The sequence below is a fragment of the Medicago sativa genome, chromosome 5 (assembly GCF_051527215.1).
Source record: "Medicago sativa cultivar Bolivia chromosome 5, Bolivia_mono, whole genome shotgun sequence".
Lineage (NCBI taxonomy): Eukaryota > Viridiplantae > Streptophyta > Magnoliopsida > Fabales > Fabaceae > Medicago > Medicago sativa.
The window spans coordinates 63,487,997-63,507,163 of NC_140753.1; the positions used below are offsets into that span (position 1 = coordinate 63,487,997).

Here is a 19,167-nt window from a genome sequence, read left to right on the forward strand (position 1 = left end):
ATTCTCTTGAGAACAGTTATAAAATAACCACTAGTTCAACTTTAATTAATAATACTTTTATCATCCCAATTTTTTTAAAAAACAAATAAGATTTGCCTATGAAGAAAGCTATGATGTTAGCCAGTTGGTTTGTAAAAGGATAATATTAAAAGAGTAATGTCGAACATTTAATCATTTTAATATAAAGGATGATGATAATAGTTTAATTTTCATGCACCGATAAATGTAAAAAGTTTTAGTGGTATGCATATGAATAAGATAGCTACGATAAAAGTCAAACATTTTTAACTATAATCACTTTTATTGAATAAAAACCTATCTTTAAAGGACCTTACACACACGCGCACCCATAGCTGTGATTTAATTGAGCATCAAATTCACATGATATATGTGACTCTCAGAGAAATACTTACTTAGGGACAAACACTAATGTAAAAGGTTTGGACACACTCACACAAATGCTTTTTTTTTTAAAAGATAAATTGGTTTGATGATGTTGAATGATGTGACTAATTTATTTATCAATTAATTTTCTCCATTGTTGTGTGTGTGCCCAAATAATTTTATCTGTGTTCGTATCTATGTAAGACTTTCTCATGACTCTCAATGTTCAATGTCTCTCTATCCATTATCTAATAAAATAATAAAACATGGAGTAATATCTATTTTGAATCTCCAACAAAGATCTCATAAAGACAGAGAATGAAGAACCAAAGGGAAATTCTCTATCCAAAGTTGTATACTTTGCATTACTTGCACAAATAGTTCTACAAGGGTGTACTTCTTTTAAATTAGACAAAACCATGCATTTTAAAATTTTTCACACATCCTCTATTTTCAACTAAAGTACAATAAAACAACGTTAATTTTCTCCCTTATACACACACAAACAAACAAAACCGACCCGAAAAAGTGACCCAACCACATCATATATATTCAATCTTCAAAATAATAGTAATTATACCAAAGTTTATTTATTAAAATGGAACATGCATGGTCAAACATTTTTAATGTCAACTATTGAATAAAATTTAATTTGATTTTGTTGTTATTACGTACAGTTTTCTTCTCTTCCACCCAAAACATAAAACACCACTTATGCTAATAGGATTGTCTCAATTGGTATAAAGTTGAATCATTGTAAGATGTGAGATCAATTCCGCTCCTAGTTTAAGAACTTTTTTTATGGATTGTCTGTGAATCAATCTGTTAATATTCGCGTTGAGTTTTGAAATCTGCTCCGATTCTGATCAGTCTCCAAAATCCAACTTATATATTTATATTTTTTTATGTAAAAAAATAAAACGCCACTTATATACACAAGATAATAAAAACCCTAATACCCTTAGTGCAATAACAAATCCCTAAACACACACAAATCAATCTCAAACCTTTCCCTACAAGATCCAACGGTTGAAAAGTGTGGAACACTCGTGCTTATCACTCACCACCATCTTTCTTCACACTCATTTCACTTCTCAGTACTGTTTCTGTTTCTCTCCTAACATGAACCAAAACATCATCATCGATCTTCAACGTTGTTGTTCCTTTTCACTTTGAACAACATTGATCTTTGTTTCAATTCCAACCCATTAACATAATCATAAAACCCATCAAGAAAAACATCATTTTTTTCATCTTCAAACGTTAATTCTCAGCTGGGTTGTAAAAAAATTCCAACTTTGTTTCTTAAAGGTGTGATTTTTATCCTGTTATTTGTTTAAAGATTGAATCTTTATTGAACTTTAACGTGTTTTTTTCATCTGGGTTGTGTTTTTTTTTTTGTTGTTGTAGGTGTTGAATTTGTTGAAGTGAAGTTTCTTTGATTTTGTGTTTGTGTTTATCTAATGGTAAGTGATAATTACCAGAAGATGATGTCTGATGTAGCTGTTCGATCGATGGTGAAAAACGGTGATTACGGTGAAGATTTAGCTGTTTTAAGGCGGCAACAACAAGAGGTGAATGAAAGAGACAGAGAAGTTGCAAGGTTGAGAAGTGGGTCGGCACCGCCTACTGTTGAAGGGTCTATGACGGCGTTTGGTGGTTTATACGGTGGTTCTCCGGTAAGTTATGGCGGTGGAGGTGGTGGTGGAAGGGGTTTTGGTAGTGAAGAAGAGATTCGTGCTGATCCATCTTATGTGAATTATTATTATCAGAATGCGAATCTGAATCCTAGGTTGCCTCCACCGTTGGTGTCGAAGGAGGATTGGCGGTTTTCGCAGCGGATGAAGGGTGGTTTGAAGGTTGGAGGGATTGGAGATCGGAGGAGGTTGAATGGAGAAGGTGGTGATGAGGGTGGAGACGGTGAAAGGTCTGTTTTTTCTGGACAGGGTGGTGTGTTTAATGGGAAGGAGGATGGTGTTGAATGGGGCGGCGATGATGGCTTGATCGGCTTGCCAGCATTGGGGCTTGGGAGTAGGCAGAGGAGCATTGCTGAGATATTTCAGGTGAGGGTTTAGGCAAATTTTTAACACGTGTTTGTATTTGGATATTTTGTTTGTTTGTTTGTTGGTATGAGATTGAGACCCCTTAGCTGCACTTGTAATTGAAATTTTGTGTTATTGCGTATGTGTTTTTAAGTTCTTTGGTGTTATTGTGTGTGTGTTTAATTATTTCAAATTTATATGTTTGTTTTATTCAGGATTTTATTTAATTCACCCGGGTTGCGATCCCTAATATTTCGGAGATTTGCGCGGGATGGTGTTTATAGTTGCAGATTTTAATTGAAGGTTTTAAATCACCCGCGTCGCAATCCCTGAAATTGCGGAGATTCGCGCGGGATGGTGGATATTTTTGAAAAACCCTTGTAGTATTACTTATGTTCTTTTTTGAAGATTGATGGTTTGATACTAGTTGAAGTAATGTTGGTAATTGATATTCTTTCTGGATTATTGTAATAGGATTTATAGATAATGAATTGATTAATGGTAGCTGTTTACTTGTCTTGTTAATGTATGTGTTTAAGTTGACTTTGAAGTCATTCTGAATTTGTAGCAATGTTTTTTGTTTTGTTTCTATTGTTTGAATTTCCGTTTTGTTGACCGATTTTTGTCTTTTAGTTATAGCTAAGTTAAATTTGGAGATTCATTTCTATCTATTTGAAATTTCTTGTCTGGAGTGTTATATGTAACTGAAAAATGTTATTATAATTTTAATGATCATGAGCTAGAAGTTACGAGTTCCAATAAATTATGTACTAAATAATTGTTTATCGTTTTGTTTGATCATTGTTTCTAAGGTTTTCTGTCATTTTGTTTAGTTATTGTTTCTAATATTTTCTTTATCATGCTTTTCATAGCAGGATGAAATGAATAGCGCAGCATCTGCCTCCAAGCACCCTCATCACCTGCCTGGCCGTAATGTGTTCGATGACATTGCTGAAAAACCGGAAAACCATTTTGCTTATCTGCATCAAGATTTGGATGATTTGCAGTCTGGTGGAAATCTTGATGGTTTGGCATCTCAATCTTATGCTTCAGCTTTAGGATCCTCCTTGTCAAGGAGCGGCACTCCTGATGCTCAATTTGTACCGAGAGTTTCCAGCCCTTCTATTCCACCCATTGGTGAGGGTAGGTCCAACGCTGCAGACAAACGAAGTTTTAACGGTCAAAACTCATTTAATGGCGTCTCGTCTAATTTAAATGAGCCTGCGGATCTTGTATCTGCTTTGGCTGGCATGAATCTGTCTCAAAATGATGCAATAGATGATGAGAAACGTCCCCCGTCATCAAGGCACATTGAATCAGATTACACTCATAATGCTAAGCAGTATCAATACTTAAACAAGTCTGATTCTCTACCTTATCTGCGCCATTCTGTGAACAATTCCTATTTGAAAGCGAGTAAAAGCAGCGCCAGTTTTGGATTGGATATGAATGATTCTATGTTGTATGCAACTGAACAGCTAGAATCTCGTAAGGCTGGTGGATATTCTGTTAACTCGCATTTCAAAGGATCTACACCAACTTTTACTGGAAGAGGTGGTTCGCCTGCTCACTATCAGAATGTCGATGATACACATATCTCGCACGCCAACTATAACATGGCTGGGTTTGCTGTTAACCCTTCATCACCACCGATGATGGGAAGCCCACACGGGAGTGTAAATTTGCCTCTTTTCTATGAACATGCTGCTCCATCGTCTCCGCTAGGAATGAATGCCATTGACTCTAGAGGCTTGGCAAGAGGCGCAAATTTAGGACCTTTGTTGGCTGCGTCAGAGTTACAGAATGCAAGCAGGTTGGGAAATCATGCTGCAGGTAGCGCTCATCAGCTTCCCTTGATCGATCCTTTGTATCTTCAATATCTGAGATCAGGCGAAGTTGCTGCTGCACAGAGAAATAATTCAATTACTGATTTACTTGGCCTCCAGAAAGCTTATATAGAGTCATTAATTGCTCAGCAAAAAGCACAGTTTTCTGTCCCTTACCTAGGTAAATCAGCTAGCATGAACCATAATTCTTATGGAAATCCATCGTATGGTCATGGCATGTCGTATCCAGGAAGTCCACTGGCTGGTTCTCCCTTCCCAAGCTCCATGTATGGGCCAGGAAGTCCTATGAGCCAAAGTGAGCGGAATATGCGCTTGGCTGGGATGAGGAATGTTGTCGGAGGTTTCACGGGAGCTTGGCATTCTGACGCTGTTAGTAGTTTGGATGAGAACTTTCCTTCTTCGTTGCTTGATGAATTCAAAAGCAATAAAACCAAATGTTTTGAACTTTCAGAAATTGCTGGGCATGTCGTTGAGTTCAGGTGCATAATGCTTGGTCATAATATTATATTTTTCTTGACTTTGAACATTTATCTAACTCATTTTTTTTAATATATTATTTAACAGTGCTGATCAGTATGGAAGCCGTTTTATTCAACAGAAACTTGAGACGGCTTCGATGGAAGAGAAAACAATGGTTTTCAATGAAATTATGCCAAAAGCTCTTACTCTAATGACTGATGTCTTCGGTAATTATGTGGTTCAGAAGGTAATTCTGTTCTTGACTTTGAACTTTATAGTGTGTTACTATTATGCTTAAATTGGTATCAAATTCACTATATAAGGAAAAAAAACTTCTATACTTATTCTATGCATGCCTAACTTACTCTGAATCATGTTCAGTTTTTTGAGCATGGAACAGCGGAACAAATAAGAGAACTGGCTGATCAGCTTACTGGTCATGTGCTGACCCTAAGTCTTCAAATGTATGGCTGCCGAGTTATCCAAAAGGTTTGTCTGATCATCAATTTATCTACCTTATGATATTTACAGCCCTATTATTGTGCACCCTGTTGTTTTTACGATACCAACTATTATTGTGCACCCTGCCGTTTTTATGATTTACAATATTCTATAATTGTATTACACTTATTGGTCCAATTAGAGGAGCTGATACTGTTCTAATCAGTGAGGCAAAAGAGAATAAAATCATATTAAAACTGTACCCAATCAACCCCCAGTTAAAGTAATTACAATAAAAAAGAAGATTTCCGAGTTTTACCTAATTAATCGCATGCTCTTACCACCCCTGAACTTGTTGGATCACATGCGAAATCAGGATGCAGTGAGATCAGATTGAGAATGCAAATATCGTGAGATCATTCAATCTTGTGATCCCAAAAAAGATGATTTCTGGGTCGTGCTGCTCGACCTAGTTCCCCCAAACTTTGATATAGTCTCCTCCTCTTCAACGACTTCCGGCAAGCATCTGTTAATTCTTTCGACAAATCTACTGGATTGCTCTGCTTGCAGCAATCACACTCCGCAAAAGGGGCAAGAAAATATGAGGTGGTTGGGAGGTCCAGCGGCTTTCCACGAGTGAGCCGCAGCAGTAAGCAGACTCTGTTTTGTTTTTAATGACTGGATGGGGGGAATTAGGGCACGCACTGATTTACAATTGGATTAACATTTTGTTTTTGGGCCCATGCCAATCATTAAATTGGGCTCTTTGATGGAAAACAGCCTCTTTTTTTAAATTTTTATTTTAACAAAAAGACAGGATAGTAATTGAAAATAAATAAATAATATATTAAAATAAATATATTATTAATTAAAAATAAGTAGAATTAATTTTTATTATTAATGATAAATGTCTTAAATTTTTATGTTTTGAGCAATTATTTGTAATGTAAATATAAATTGTATTTTGCTGCCTTTGGTATCGGTCATTCCGTGATCTGCCACAAAGTTTAGGTTTGCTGATCCACGTTTCTAAGGGTAATTAATATGATATGTCATGTCACCCCAATATTCCGTGAAACTGTTGGTAGAATCGTTAACAGATTGCTCTCTTGTCAATGACACGTCACTTTGATGGGTTGGCAAGTTCCTGTTGAAATAATGACAAGGTGCTGCCTTTTGTCTAATTAGGTACAAGTCGTCAGGTATTTTAATTTATTTTGAGAGGAAGCCAATTCTTTTATTTTATTCTGTCCTCATTCTCTCGGTGTCTAAAGTGTTTTCCATTTGTTACATGTAATTGTTCATTTTGTGTTTATACTGACATTTCGACACATTATTATGCTGCCGTGATTTATCCGTGCTGGTGTTAAAATTTACTGTTACTAATCTTTTTTTCTTCCTTCATTGTCCAGGCTATTGAAGTAGTTAATTTGGATCAAAAGACTAAAATGGTTACGGAGCTGGATGGTCATATTATGCGATGCGTGCGTGATCAGAACGGAAACCATGTCATCCAGAAGTGTATTGAATGTGTACCTGAGGATGAAATCAAGTTTATCGTTTCAACGTTTTATGACCAAGTTGTGACGCTGTCAACTCATCCATATGGTTGCCGTGTTATACAGGTGACAGATCCATCCTTTTGATTTTATTTGTGCGAACACATTTACTGAATTGATAATAACCGGCAAGAAACTATGATTCTAAACTAGTTAAGTTTTGATAAGCAGAGAGTCTTGGAGTACTGCCATGATCCTAAAACTCAACAGATTATGATGGATGAGATTTTGCAATGTGTTTCCATGCTAGCTCAAGATCAATATGGGAACTATGTTGTACAGGTTCGTTGCATCTCAATTGGTATCGTAAATCGTTTGAGTATATGAAAGCCTGAATCAATTATGAAATTTCTTAAAGTAAAAACTACATGATAGTTATAGTTTGTTTTGCGCTTTTAATTTTCCTTGGCGTTTGATTGGCTAAAATTTTTCAGCATGTGCTGGAGCATGGAAAGCCACATGAACGTACATCAATAATAAAGGAATTCACTGGGCAGATAGTGCAGATGAGCCAGCAGAAGTTTGCTTCTAATGTTATCGAAAAGTGTCTCTCTTTTGGAACACCTACAGAGCGTCAAGTCCTTGTGAATGAGATGATTGGTTCTACTGATGACAATGAGCCTCTTCAGGTTTGTGCATGAAAATGACAATGAGCGTCAAGTCTCTTGTTTGTCGCTCCATACTCCTTTTAGTCATCTTTTCTTATTATATCCTAAAAGTACAGTTTCAGATAGTTTTTTAAAAATATTCTTATAATTTTTTTTCTTTCAGTTCTTTGTTCATGTTATAGTTTGTTTTTTTTTTATTTTTTTTTTACATAAAATAGATATAAGATGATGGGTTCTTCAGCTTTTTTTGATCATAGTTCAATTGTATTGCCAAACAGTGTTTTTTTAAACTGCTTTTAGTCATTAAAATTTCATATTAATGGTAGCATGACTCTGCCATTGAAGGTATTTACAACCTGGCTATATGCAAAAGTATTAGCGCAGACATATTTACATCCCTGATTTTATACATTTAAGTCTCATTATATTTATTGTATGGTTCTTAGTAATTGAATTTGTTTTTTCATGTTTGTAACTAAGGTAAGCCTTGCGTATTATATCGATTAATGCGCAGGATGTGTGCCTTTAGATAAATCTGGTGTTACTCTTGTCTTGTGTTGCTTAATCTCTTTACCATGTTACCACTTTCTGATTTTCTTATATTTTGAGTATATTTTTGTGGTGGTTTTAGGTTATGATGAAGGATCAGTTTGCAAACTATGTTGTACAGAAAGTTCTGGAAACCTGTGATGACCAGCAACTTGAGCTGATTCTTAATAGAATAAAGGTTCACCTGAATGCCTTGAAGAAGTATACCTATGGGAAGCATATTGTTGCTCGCGTGGAGAAATTGGTTGCTGCTGGAGGTACTTTCAATCTCATCATTTTTTCATTCGGGCTCATAAATTAGTTTTGCAATTAACTCGACATTAGTTTTCTGGAGTATTCTAGAAATTCACATGTACCTATTTTAGTTTTTCTCTTAAATAGTTGTATGTTCTATTATTAATTGAATATTAGACTTCCCTCCCTGGAGATTCATCTATGGACTCGCTCGACATTTTTTATTTTTCACAAAACATACATGTTTGCATATCAAAAAATTTATTTGAAGAAAAAGATCATTTTCCGTTCAGCCATGAAATTTAATAATTTGAATGTATCAACTTTACAGACTAATTTGGTGATTTCTCTAGTTAGCTTGGTACCTCAAGTAATCCTTATGCTTAAAACTCGACATCTAAATCATCTACACATCCTTTTGTGATTGAGTTGATAGCTTAATCACTGTCATGCATAATGATTTGTTTTTTCTCCTTTCATTACATTTCGAAAGGATCTGCAAGTAATCTCCTAGGTGTTCTGAAGTCTAAGTTTCCGTTTGATGCCCTGTTTGGATTAATTTATTTGAGTTTATCTACTCTCATAAGCCCTCTCGAGACTGTTAGGGCGAGTCTATGAGACATATTCTGACATGTCCATAAGCTGTTTTTAGCTTAATTCCAAAAATTCTCCATGATAGCCTATGAAAACAGCTTATAGCTTACATAAAAACAATTCGACTTTAGTTTACCTTAATTTAATTTATTTCATTATCATTATGTGTAATTATTGAACTAATTAAATGTTTCATTCGATGGTGTATATGCAGAGAGGAGGATTAGTTTTCTGACACTAAATCATGCTGTACCACAGCCACAGATGGTATAGAATTTCTGGAAGTGAAAGTTATGTTATGTACAGCTAACTGAGAGGATAGTACAAGTGAAGTGGCCAGATCCTTTTTCTTTTGTTTTCTTCATATGATATCTAGTACTGATAATGGCACTGTCTATATTCAAATAGACAGGTGAGTAATAAATGGTTAGTTGTATGTACTTAAAAACTGTACATTTTGTTAGTTTTGAGGATTAGAATCAGATTAGCTGAGGCTGAAACTTCAGGTTCAGTTGGTAAGTGTTTGACTGTACAAATTTTACTAGGTAATATCATAGGACAAATCTCTTGTATTCCGGAATCAAACATGTTTTTATGAGCTAAACTTTTTTGACCTTTTTAATTCTTGTTGTTCTTATTCTTTGATGTTTTTTGAGGTTTTTCATTTATATATTATTATTAATAATAATTACAATGGTCTGTTTTATATGTGATATATGTTGCTTTGTGTTGAACTCAAATTTATTTATTTAATTTTGGTGGATTTTGATTTTTTGATGTTCAAAAGTTTCATTCAAAGCTTTTTTCTAAAGCATTTTGATTGATTTATAAACATTTTTAAAATTATTACATTAAATCATACAGTTTGAATTAAAGTGGAGACAACAGAATATGAAACTTTGTGGATTGGAAGTATATGAAGCATTTGTGGTTCCTTTCCTTGTTTCATGTTTTGCAAGTTTTCTACACAAAACGTTTTTATGAGAGCATAAGGATTGTTTGATATCTCTTTTCGAAAATTATTTTTATGTTTTTATTTTTTAAATAAACGGTTACTTTCCCCTAAAAAATAAATGAAAGAGAAGTGTATAAATGAGCTTTTCACAATTTAACTGATTAAGAAAAATGTATAAATGAAAGATAGAGAAAAATGGTTTTGAGTGTCTTTGTCAAGTATTGGTACATTCTTCTTTATCATAAATGTAAAGTAGAATATATTGAATTGGGAGTGGTGAAAGTAGTACTATTAATTAGAGTTATAATTAGAAAAAAGTAATTAATATTGTATTGAAAACTGAAATGAGTTAAGATTTCTGGGACAATATTTTTCTACAAATGACTCAGTTATTACGGGACGGATGGAGTACTTGGTTACTTTGATTTGGAAATTTTTTTACATAACTTTTTTCGAAGGTAAAAATGGCAAGTAGGTAATACTTTTTTTTTTAGGGATGTAGATAATACTTATCTTAAGAAAGTTTTCAAATTACCCTGGACTCAACAAAATGATTTGTAAGAAGTAATAAATTAAGAAGACAACCGAGATGATTTCTACCAAATAAAAGACCATGTTGTTCATTTAATTTTATCAGTAAAAAGGATCATGTTAATGATAATAGTTTGTAAATATTATACAAACACTTTTTTACAGGCCACTTGATAAATCTCATTAATAACTTTATAAGAAATGTTAATAAGTGTCTTTGGAGCATTGTTTAAGCATTTAAAAGTAGTAAATTTTATATTGAAATTTGCGTAATTATGACTTTTACATGTTTGACTTGTATTTTCAAGACAATTTTTTTTTTGTGGGTTCCTTAAACAATATTCTTAGTGTACTCCCTCTAGTCACTATTATAAGCAAAAAACTACTTTTTATGTTCATTGAATAAATGATGTATGACCACATACATCACTCATTCAATGAACCTAAAAAGTACTCCCTCCGTTTCAAAATGAGTGTCGCTTTAGCCAAAAAAATTTGTTTCAAAATGAGTGTCGCTTTCAGTTTCCAATGCAATAATAACTTTTTCTTTTCAATTGTACCCTCCAATTAATACTTTGTACACTACTTCCAAAGTATTACTTTTAAAACTAACCAATAGTTAATAAGGATAATTTGGTAAAATAATCATTCTCTTTCTTTTAATCATTGCATTTCTTAATATGTGTGTAAACACCTAAAACGACACTCACTTTAAAACGGAGGGAGTATTTTTTTGCTTATAATAGTGACCGGAGGGAGTACTTATTAGCAAGAGCCTAACATTATCCGGCCAAGAGAATTTTCTTTAACTTTTTTTTCCTCCCTTTCTTCTTTATCGTCTTTTAAGAAATTGTCGTATGATAGTTGCAAATAAACATGATGCTACGCCAATGAGGTTTATACCATTCGGATTGTACTTGTGTGACATATTATCAAACGACACTGGTCAATTCAAATGTGAACATGTTAATACAATTTTTTTAAACATTAAAATATGTGAAAGAGAGAGGAAAAAAATAGTTTAATTGACTTATGTATCGCAATTGAATTGACCAATATTAATGACATTTATGTCTATGGCACGCAAGTAGAGTCTATACCATCACAGTAAAAATGAATGCAACCAAGAGATTCAATATTAGTCTACAAAATCCAATACAATCATATTCATAGAATACACAATCACAATTTCAAATTAAAAAACAAAATCACTAAAACACTTCTCTTCATCTCAACATCACTAACATCCATGATTTTAAATATAGGTTAGTAATCACAGATTTTGAACTAGTTACACATATACAATGGTATTTATACTTGCAAAACAAGTAAACAGTTACTTGTTACACAAGTCAACTAGTTCCAACCAACTTGCTTACTATCCTAGTTACACATATTCATCTTTAATTGCATCTTTCCATCTTCTATCAAAGTGAACCAAGTCACCTTCTTCTATGACTTCACTATCATGCAACTATTCACAACCGTTTAGCCTAGCTGGAAACTGCCTTGTTCTCTAAGACCCTGAACCCTATCACTGGTGCACTCCTAATCAGTTTCATTTTCTTCATAATAAATAGGATTACTTAACAAAGTGTTCACCAATGGTTTACTACAGATGCTTTTCATTTGCCTGTCCCATGATTCAAATTCATTCATGATGGCATCTTTGCTAACGAAAATATTTTCTATGCTATATGATATGATTTAAAAGCCTATAAGATCCAGTAGCATGATAGCCAACAAGAATTATTGTCTCGATTTTGAAGCCTTTTTACGTAGTTCTCTGAGCATCAATTAGATTTGCACCAAGTTCTTGAAACCCCGTGGTCAGCACTTCAAGAACATTTTGAAAATCGAACAAATCTTTCATCTAGATTTACCATCGTTCCCTATTCTTTCCATCAAGAATTGTAATATTACAAGGTAAGCCATTACTTCCAGCAATCTATTCACACTAAGAAGAAGGAATCACACTTAGATTGTATTTTTGTTTCACTCACACACGAACCCTAAGTCTTTGGATACCAAATTGCTAGTGTAAGAGCTTACTTACACTCTAAGTAAGAGAAGGGAGAAAGGAATGATTGAACTTAGAATGTGATGAATTGAATTTAACTCTTGTTCAAAAGCAAATGATTGTTTTTAAACTAGTTACACTTACACATTTACATTGGTATTTATACTTGCTAAACAAGTAAACAGTTACTTGTTACACAAGTCAAATAGTTTCAACTAATTAACAAGAGTTAGTTGAAGAATATGAATCCTCAGTGTGAATTTGTTTTAATATTTCTCTTTCTATTTTTATCATTTTTGAATGAATTAAAATGGAAAAAGTCTATTCTAATGGATTTTTTTTTTCTAGTTAGTTATTTTGTGATATCAACATATTAACATAAAAAGCCTGCAACCATTAAATAATAGACGAAATAGACCAAAACCTTAGACAGAACATACATACTCTTTTACTCGTAAACAAAAGGTCGAGCCACTTTTAAACTTGATTTTGTTTGGAATTTGATCAAGAGATTTACTAGTATAAACACTGCAATATTGCATAATTATTTTCAACAATATTATATTTATTATAGAAACTTGTTTTAAAAAAAAATTTAGCAATGCAAATTTTATTTATATTTCTAACAATAGATCATCCCAAGTTTAACTGCTTTTTTAATAGAAATTGCCAATTCATCATAAGCAATTTCCCAAGCAGTATTTAGTTCTTCGCTCCAGTTGTCCCCCGATGCTTCCTTTATTGTTTTTAACAAGGCTTCTTTAACCACCTGCAAGACACCAAAAACATTAATTTTGGTTTAGCGATTTAAGACTTACAAAATGGGTATGTTAACAAAAATGAAAATTACTAACAATTTATTTTCACATAAAAGTTATTAAATCAAATAGCATTATTTTACCTTGCATCCTTTTTAATTAAGGGGACCCATTCAATTTTTTTTTTTCTTTCTAGGAGACATTCAAATATATACTTAAATATATATTTTATCATATTATCATACCACAAAATGAGGATCAACAACTCCTCTCTGGATGTGGATAGCACCCACTTTAGTATATCCCAACACTACTTCTCCGGTTGCTCGAAGTTGAACAGCCGCATCACGCACCTATAATACAAAAAGTATAAATATCTTAAGATTGATAGCCATAAACTATTCGAAAAATATACTAATAGTATTTGATATTATTCTTTGGCGTAAAAGTATTTTCGGCACTCTAAATATTGTGATTGCGCAATTTTGGACACCATTGATTTTGAGCTACTTGTGACACTTATGTTTTCCGTCTTTGTAATTTAGTAGTATAAACCATTTTTTCTTCCTAAATTTAAATTAATGTGACATCATTAAAATGACACTAAAGTTTCATAGGCAAAGCGAATTTTCTTTGAAAAAAATAAAATTCGTGAATTTGACAAGGAGTGAAATTTTAAAGGATCATGTTAACCAGTGCCTCCGGGACACTAGTTAAGAAAGTTAAAAATAGAAATTTTTCATTAAAAACAACAACTTTTTGACTTTCATAAAGTCGAACATTCCAATTTTCATCATTTTCCGAAGTAAATTTTCTAAACTAGTCTCCTCAACTAGTGCCCTGGAGCAGTAGTTAACATTTCCCAATTTTAAATTAGGGTTTAACACTTGTGACTTTTGAGTTTCTCTAACTTTGGTTTCACATCAATAATGATGTCACCTTATCATTCAGAGGAATAATGTAGGGGTGTGTCAAAAGTGTATATAAGGCTTACTCTTTTTTTTTTTTTGGAAGAGGGCATAAGCCTACTCTTAATACTAGAATGATTATATATTATCAAGAAGAAAAATTTTAATTCACTTTTCGTCTCTCACAATTGTAAAGTTTTGGTCTCCTCTGTGTTTCAATTGTGTGAACTGGGGTCTTGTAGATATCGCAACGTTTACATTTTTTAAGCTAGTAGCTAACATATTCTATAGCTATACAAGGTAACACGACCAAAGAAGTATCTTGGTGACATAATTTTTTGGGCATCTGTTATAGAAAAGATTAGAACTTGATGACCTACACTACTTTAGCCACATTAGCTTGTGAAACTGGCTTAAATCAGTGCACAATTTGATTGGCCATGTATATAGACTCCTTGAGTTAAAAATTAGACGATCATAAATGATTTGATGTGATAATGGAGATATATACATATTAGAGACTTAATTTGCAATATATTAAAACATGAGAAACCAAAATTTTATAATTGTGATAGTAAGAAATGAATACACACACACACACACACACACACACATATATATATATATATATATATATATATATATATATATATATATATATATATATTCAACAATGTTGCATGTATTAATAAAATTATGATATAAATTACAATTATACACAAATACAAAGTATCATTATTATAATTATATACAGTGTTATATAACCGTCCTTAAAACTGATCTTTAAAGCAATTATATTTGTAAATTTTATTATATAGTTATCTGGATTTATTTTTATTGAAATTCGGTATCTGATTCAAAAACTTATTAATTTGAAATATCAATCTCAACGTTCAATAGTAGAGACCCAATTGAAAGCAAAACCATGTATAAACTACCCCAACATTTTTGGATCATATTTATCAAGGGAAAAAAATTAAATTAATTAAGAATATACAAAATACATGTATTTAAAGGATTTCATAATTATTAATTTAAAGAGAACCATAGACTGTGAATGAAGAATAAAAAAATTAATTGATATTGGTTGTACTCACCATTTGAAACACCTTTTCAGCATGAGCTTGAAGTTGAGGACTATCTTTTACCTCAGGCGTATTCTTAAGAAAAGAGAACATGCCCTTTGCTGCAGGTGCTTTCTCTAATATACTATTTTAATCAAAATAACCAAACATATTTTTGTTAATTAATTTACACAATATTTTTAAACCGTAAATAAGCAAAAAAGGAAAGCATAAACTGAAAAACACTAATGCAATATGATACTTACATGGTGTAGAACAAAACACTATAGCCGGGAAGGTTTTGTTTGAATGATTCCCATGAGCTATTCACTAAAAACTCTTGCTTTTCGGTGAAACCCATTTTTCTCTTCTTCTTTTCTAATTTTGTTGTTGTTTGTGTTGTCGATGTAATAATTTTACGTAAAATACTTGTTTATATAGACAACTCTGAGGTGGAAAGAAATGTAGTAAATTCATTGTGATTGTTTTTTCAAAGAATCTATTGGCTTCTGGAGGTGACCATTGAAATTATTAAGAGACAAGAATCTTTTAAAAAATTTATTTAAACAATCTTTAATTAAATAGACGTAATAAATTTTTAAAAAATAAAATAAAATAAAATAAAATAAACATTAGTATAAATATTATTCCATGCAATCAATGTAATCCTTAGTTTTTTTTTATTACAATATAATCATTATTTAATCTGATAAAAAATTCTAATAATAATAATGTTGAAAAACGAGGTGAAAAAAAGTAAAGTTGAAAAAATATAATCAAAGGTTGTGTAGTTTTTTAAAATTTCCTACTTGTATAAAATATAAAGAATTCTACACCATAAGAAATACATGAAAATTTCAACCTCAACAAAAATATATTGCAGTAAAAAAATATATAAGATAAATGGACACATATGTTTTTGTCTCTATAAAATTAGGACTTTTTCTTGACAAAAAAATAGAACTTTTTAATTTTAGTCTTACATCCGTAAAAAAAAAAAAAGAGTGCTGCTATTTACAGCGAAGCAAACCATCTCGAAAGTCACTACCAAAAAAAAATCATCCCGAAAGTGTCCCGATATGTTTTCAGCCGTTGGATATCCACCTAGTGAATGGGCACCATGGTTTTTGGAGATTTCTTAGGGTTAGATGATAAGAATTTAAGGGATACTCTTGTACACATCAATTCTATAATCATAGTTTTTGTATCTAATCAAAACCAAACTAACTCTAACTAGCTTCGGATTTTGCACTTTCTTAGGGTTAGATAACTTTATATTTTGATATACATTTGATCTATTAAAAATATTGAAAGAACATGATAAATAATCATGTGATGATACTTAAATCATACTTGATTCATTTTTAAATTAAAATAGTTTATAGTTTTCAATTAAAAATATTTTGATTCTCAATTAAAAAATGTAAACCCTCCCCTACAATACTCTCCATCCAAACATTACATCCTTAAAGGATATGGACGGTCGGTGTGAGGTTGTTTTGATGATATAGTTTTCCTTCTATTTTTATCATTTTTTAATGAATTAAAGCGGGAAAAGTCTATTCTAATAATGCTTAGAGATTTACCATACTAGACCATTGACCCGTGCTACCGCACGGGTCCTACTACATAGAAGTTAATCGAATCAATGAAAAATAATGTAACCATACATTGCCGATAGAAGTTTTATATCATACATAACAAAATGAAATGGTAGCATACATAACAAATAAGTTTGAACATTAACCATCAAGATACATTACGAAAGACTTCGTGATAAACAACATTTGAGGTCGTATCGGTGCTCTCTCCATCTCCATCAACGATTAGTATTTTCAAACCTTGTTTTGAAGTGACTCTGGATATTGCAACGTACAACTGACCATGCGAAAATACAGGACTCGGCAAATAAATACCAACATTTTTAAGTGATTGCCCTTGACTCTTGTTGATTGTCATGGCAAATGAAACAAATATTGGAAATTGTCTTCTCTGAAATTTGAATGGAATTTTAATATCAGACGGTTCAAGAGATAACCTGATTATGAAAACTTTTTCGCCGATGTTACTTCCAGATATAACCTTTGCTTTAAGTACAAATTTTCCCATTCTGGTTATGGTTAACCTTGCTCCATTGCATAATCCTAAATTTAGATCAATATTTCTCAAAAGCATAATTGGAACTCCAATCTTCAATCTTATCTTGTGATGTGGGAGTCCTGAAGCATTTATTGTGTTGAGAAACTCTGGAGTGTGGACATCATCAACAACATCACAATTTCCATTATGTGTCAATGGAGTATCATAGCTCAAATATGTTTTCTATTCATCAGGAATCAAATCTAACATGTAATCGTTGATCTGATCCACTATTGCATTTGTTGGAGCAAGTATTGCTTTGTCCTGAAAATATGATATATCAGTCATACCATCTAACAGGTTTGGATAAGTGCTATCAACAATAGATTGAACGTGATTGCCTGAACTATGTATAAGTAATTCCGGAGGAATCTGAAGCGATATATCCACGTCATTTATGAGCCCAACTCTCCCATCACCAATTGCCAAAACCCAATCAGAGAACAATCTTCTTTCTTCAATATCAGCGTATGATGATCCACTTAGCAGTCTCATATTTTTTGTAAGGGTGAGAACTTCACAATAATTCCATATTTTTGAAGAATTGATTGTGGCATTTGTTATTTCTTGCCTGGTGGCTCTCGGCACAACAGGGAGAATCTGTCGGAAGTCTCCTCCACAAATTTCTAACTAACATAATAATATTGTCGTGACTATTAATTTAACTAATATTTACCCTCTTTTATAATCTTCAACTTCAGGAAGATCACCATCCATGATAACCTTGGACCCGAAAAACGAATTCGCCACGCCAATTGCACCTGTTTATTGGGTAAATATTAGTTAAATCAGTATTAAAGTCATAAGTACAGTGAGTACACTGAACACAACACTAAGTCATATTAAAATATTTACCCATATACTTCCTCAATCTGCCAAATTTTACAATTAGCACAACAGACTTAGTGTTGTCATGGGTTGCAAAGTAGTTTTCAATATCAGTTGTAAATTCACCCCAAAGAGAGCAACGGATCCTGGTGTTCCTGAAACACCAGATAACACAATCAACTCGATCATGATAATAAAGTCATCAATTGAAATAAACCGATAAATTATATATTGCACATCTTACTCTAAATCCTCGAGTGTAAGATCAATGACTTTGCTTTTTCTTCCATTCTTTTCGGTTTCGCGTACACCATCTTTCTCAACTACATGACCAATGACATCTACAACAAAAAAATATGCATTAACATTAAAGCTAGTAACAAATTCGCAAAAGGTAGGATTTCATACCAGCAACCACGTCCTCTGACGGAGAGATCAAAATGTCTTTGAAAGACATGAATTCAAACACGTTCCGAGGTAAATTTCCTGCATTCACCTTAGTAAATCTCGCATTTACCGCCATGTTAAGTTTGTGCTTGTGTGGCAAGAGTTTGTAAGGTCCCTCATTAAATCCTACCATGACATTCTCTAACTTTTATGTTCCTCCTTCTTCAACCATTCCTTAAATCGTTGGCACCAGGAACTTACGAACAGTGGCATGGATCCTTCCTCGCTAAACAAAAAATAACATGTCATCAAAAATAAACCATATTATATGTTATCATAGTGGCAACTTGAAAAAAGGATCATTTATTTATACAATCGAAACATATAATATACATTCTCATCAACCAATATCATGCTCATGAAGATAACATCGTCTGGATTTTCCTTATCACGGATCAGCCATATATGGGCCACATGGACAATCAACTTCAAATCCCTCCTTCCACCTGTCACAGCTGAGATGGGGGTGAAAGTGTTTGTCATATTAGCAAGTGCAAGAAAGAGTTATATTTGATATATATTTGCTTAAAGTAGAGAATGGTTGTAATAGCACAACTAAGTGGTATTTAAATAGGTAATTGACAATTCTCTTCGTCAGTTTCAAATGTGAATAATCGTAGTGTTCTAAAGGTAATAATTACTATTCAAAAGTTTTTAATTGCCATTAACGACGTTTTAAAGCCGTTAACTACGTTTCTAATTGACATTAACACTACGTCATAATTACTATTCAAAATCGAATCAACCTTCCCTAAAAAAAAAATTGAATCAACCTTTAAACAGCAATAATTTTTTGAAAT

The 19,167-nt window shown here is 32.6% G+C and overlaps 2 protein-coding genes and 1 pseudogene across 3 annotated transcripts; 1 reads left to right on the forward strand and 2 right to left on the reverse strand.

Moving 5' to 3' along the window:
- The first annotated feature begins 1,468 nt into the window (after positions 1 to 1,468).
- Positions 1,469 to 9,339, forward strand: LOC146923928 (pumilio homolog 1-like). Of its 2 annotated transcripts, none has more exons than XM_085709009.1 (10): positions 1,469 to 1,695; positions 1,795 to 2,447; positions 3,299 to 4,752; positions 4,838 to 4,979; positions 5,114 to 5,221; positions 6,586 to 6,798; positions 6,904 to 7,014; positions 7,167 to 7,361; positions 7,972 to 8,146; positions 8,932 to 9,339. In XM_085709009.1, exons 2-10 carry the CDS (start codon positions 1,848 to 1,850, stop codon positions 8,988 to 8,990), a joined length of 3,057 nt encoding a protein of 1,018 aa, XP_085565135.1. In that variant the 5' UTR covers positions 1,469 to 1,695; positions 1,795 to 1,847; the 3' UTR covers positions 8,991 to 9,339. The 2 variants fall into 2 exon arrangements, with proteins under 2 accessions (XP_085565135.1, XP_085565136.1); XM_085709010.1 differs by having other exon boundaries at positions 3,302 to 4,752.
- A 3,257-nt stretch (positions 9,340 to 12,596) lies between these two features.
- On the reverse strand, positions 12,597 to 15,374 carry LOC146923929 (leghemoglobin 8-like). The gene is made up of 4 exons (XM_085709011.1): positions 15,220 to 15,374; positions 14,987 to 15,098; positions 13,227 to 13,334; positions 12,597 to 12,992 (listed from the first exon to the last, which is right to left on the reverse strand). Exons 1-4 carry the CDS (start codon positions 15,312 to 15,314, stop codon positions 12,846 to 12,848), a joined length of 462 nt encoding a protein of 153 aa, XP_085565137.1. The 5' UTR covers positions 15,315 to 15,374; the 3' UTR covers positions 12,597 to 12,845.
- Positions 15,375 to 16,702: 1,328 nt separating this feature from the next.
- On the reverse strand, positions 16,703 to 18,958 carry LOC146923930 (uncharacterized; annotated as a pseudogene).
- Positions 18,959 to 19,167: the final 209 nt, after the last annotated feature.

What these genes read in the sequence shown, in the direction of transcription:
- LOC146923929 (XM_085709011.1), bottom strand. Translation starts at nt 15,314, where the DNA reads ATGGGTTTCACCGAAAAGCAAGAGTTTTTAGTGAATAGCTCATGGGAA. An exon ending in CTGAAAAGGTGTTTCAAATG is followed by an intron (nt 13,335 to 14,986) that starts GTGAGTACAACC and finishes TTTGTATTATAG; the next exon opens with GTGCGTGATGCGGCTGTTCA. An exon ending in TTGTTGATCCTCATTTTGTG is followed by an intron (nt 12,993 to 13,226) that starts GTATGATAATAT and finishes GGTGTCTTGCAG; the next exon opens with GTGGTTAAAGAAGCCTTGTT.
- LOC146923928 (XM_085709009.1), top strand. Translation starts at nt 1,848, where the DNA reads ATGGTAAGTGATAATTACCAGAAGATGATGTCTGATGTAGCTGTTCGA. An exon ending in GTAATTATGTGGTTCAGAAG is followed by an intron (nt 4,980 to 5,113) that starts GTAATTCTGTTC and finishes AATCATGTTCAG; the next exon opens with TTTTTTGAGCATGGAACAGC. An exon ending in GCTGCCGAGTTATCCAAAAG is followed by an intron (nt 5,222 to 6,585) that starts GTTTGTCTGATC and finishes TTCATTGTCCAG; the next exon opens with GCTATTGAAGTAGTTAATTT.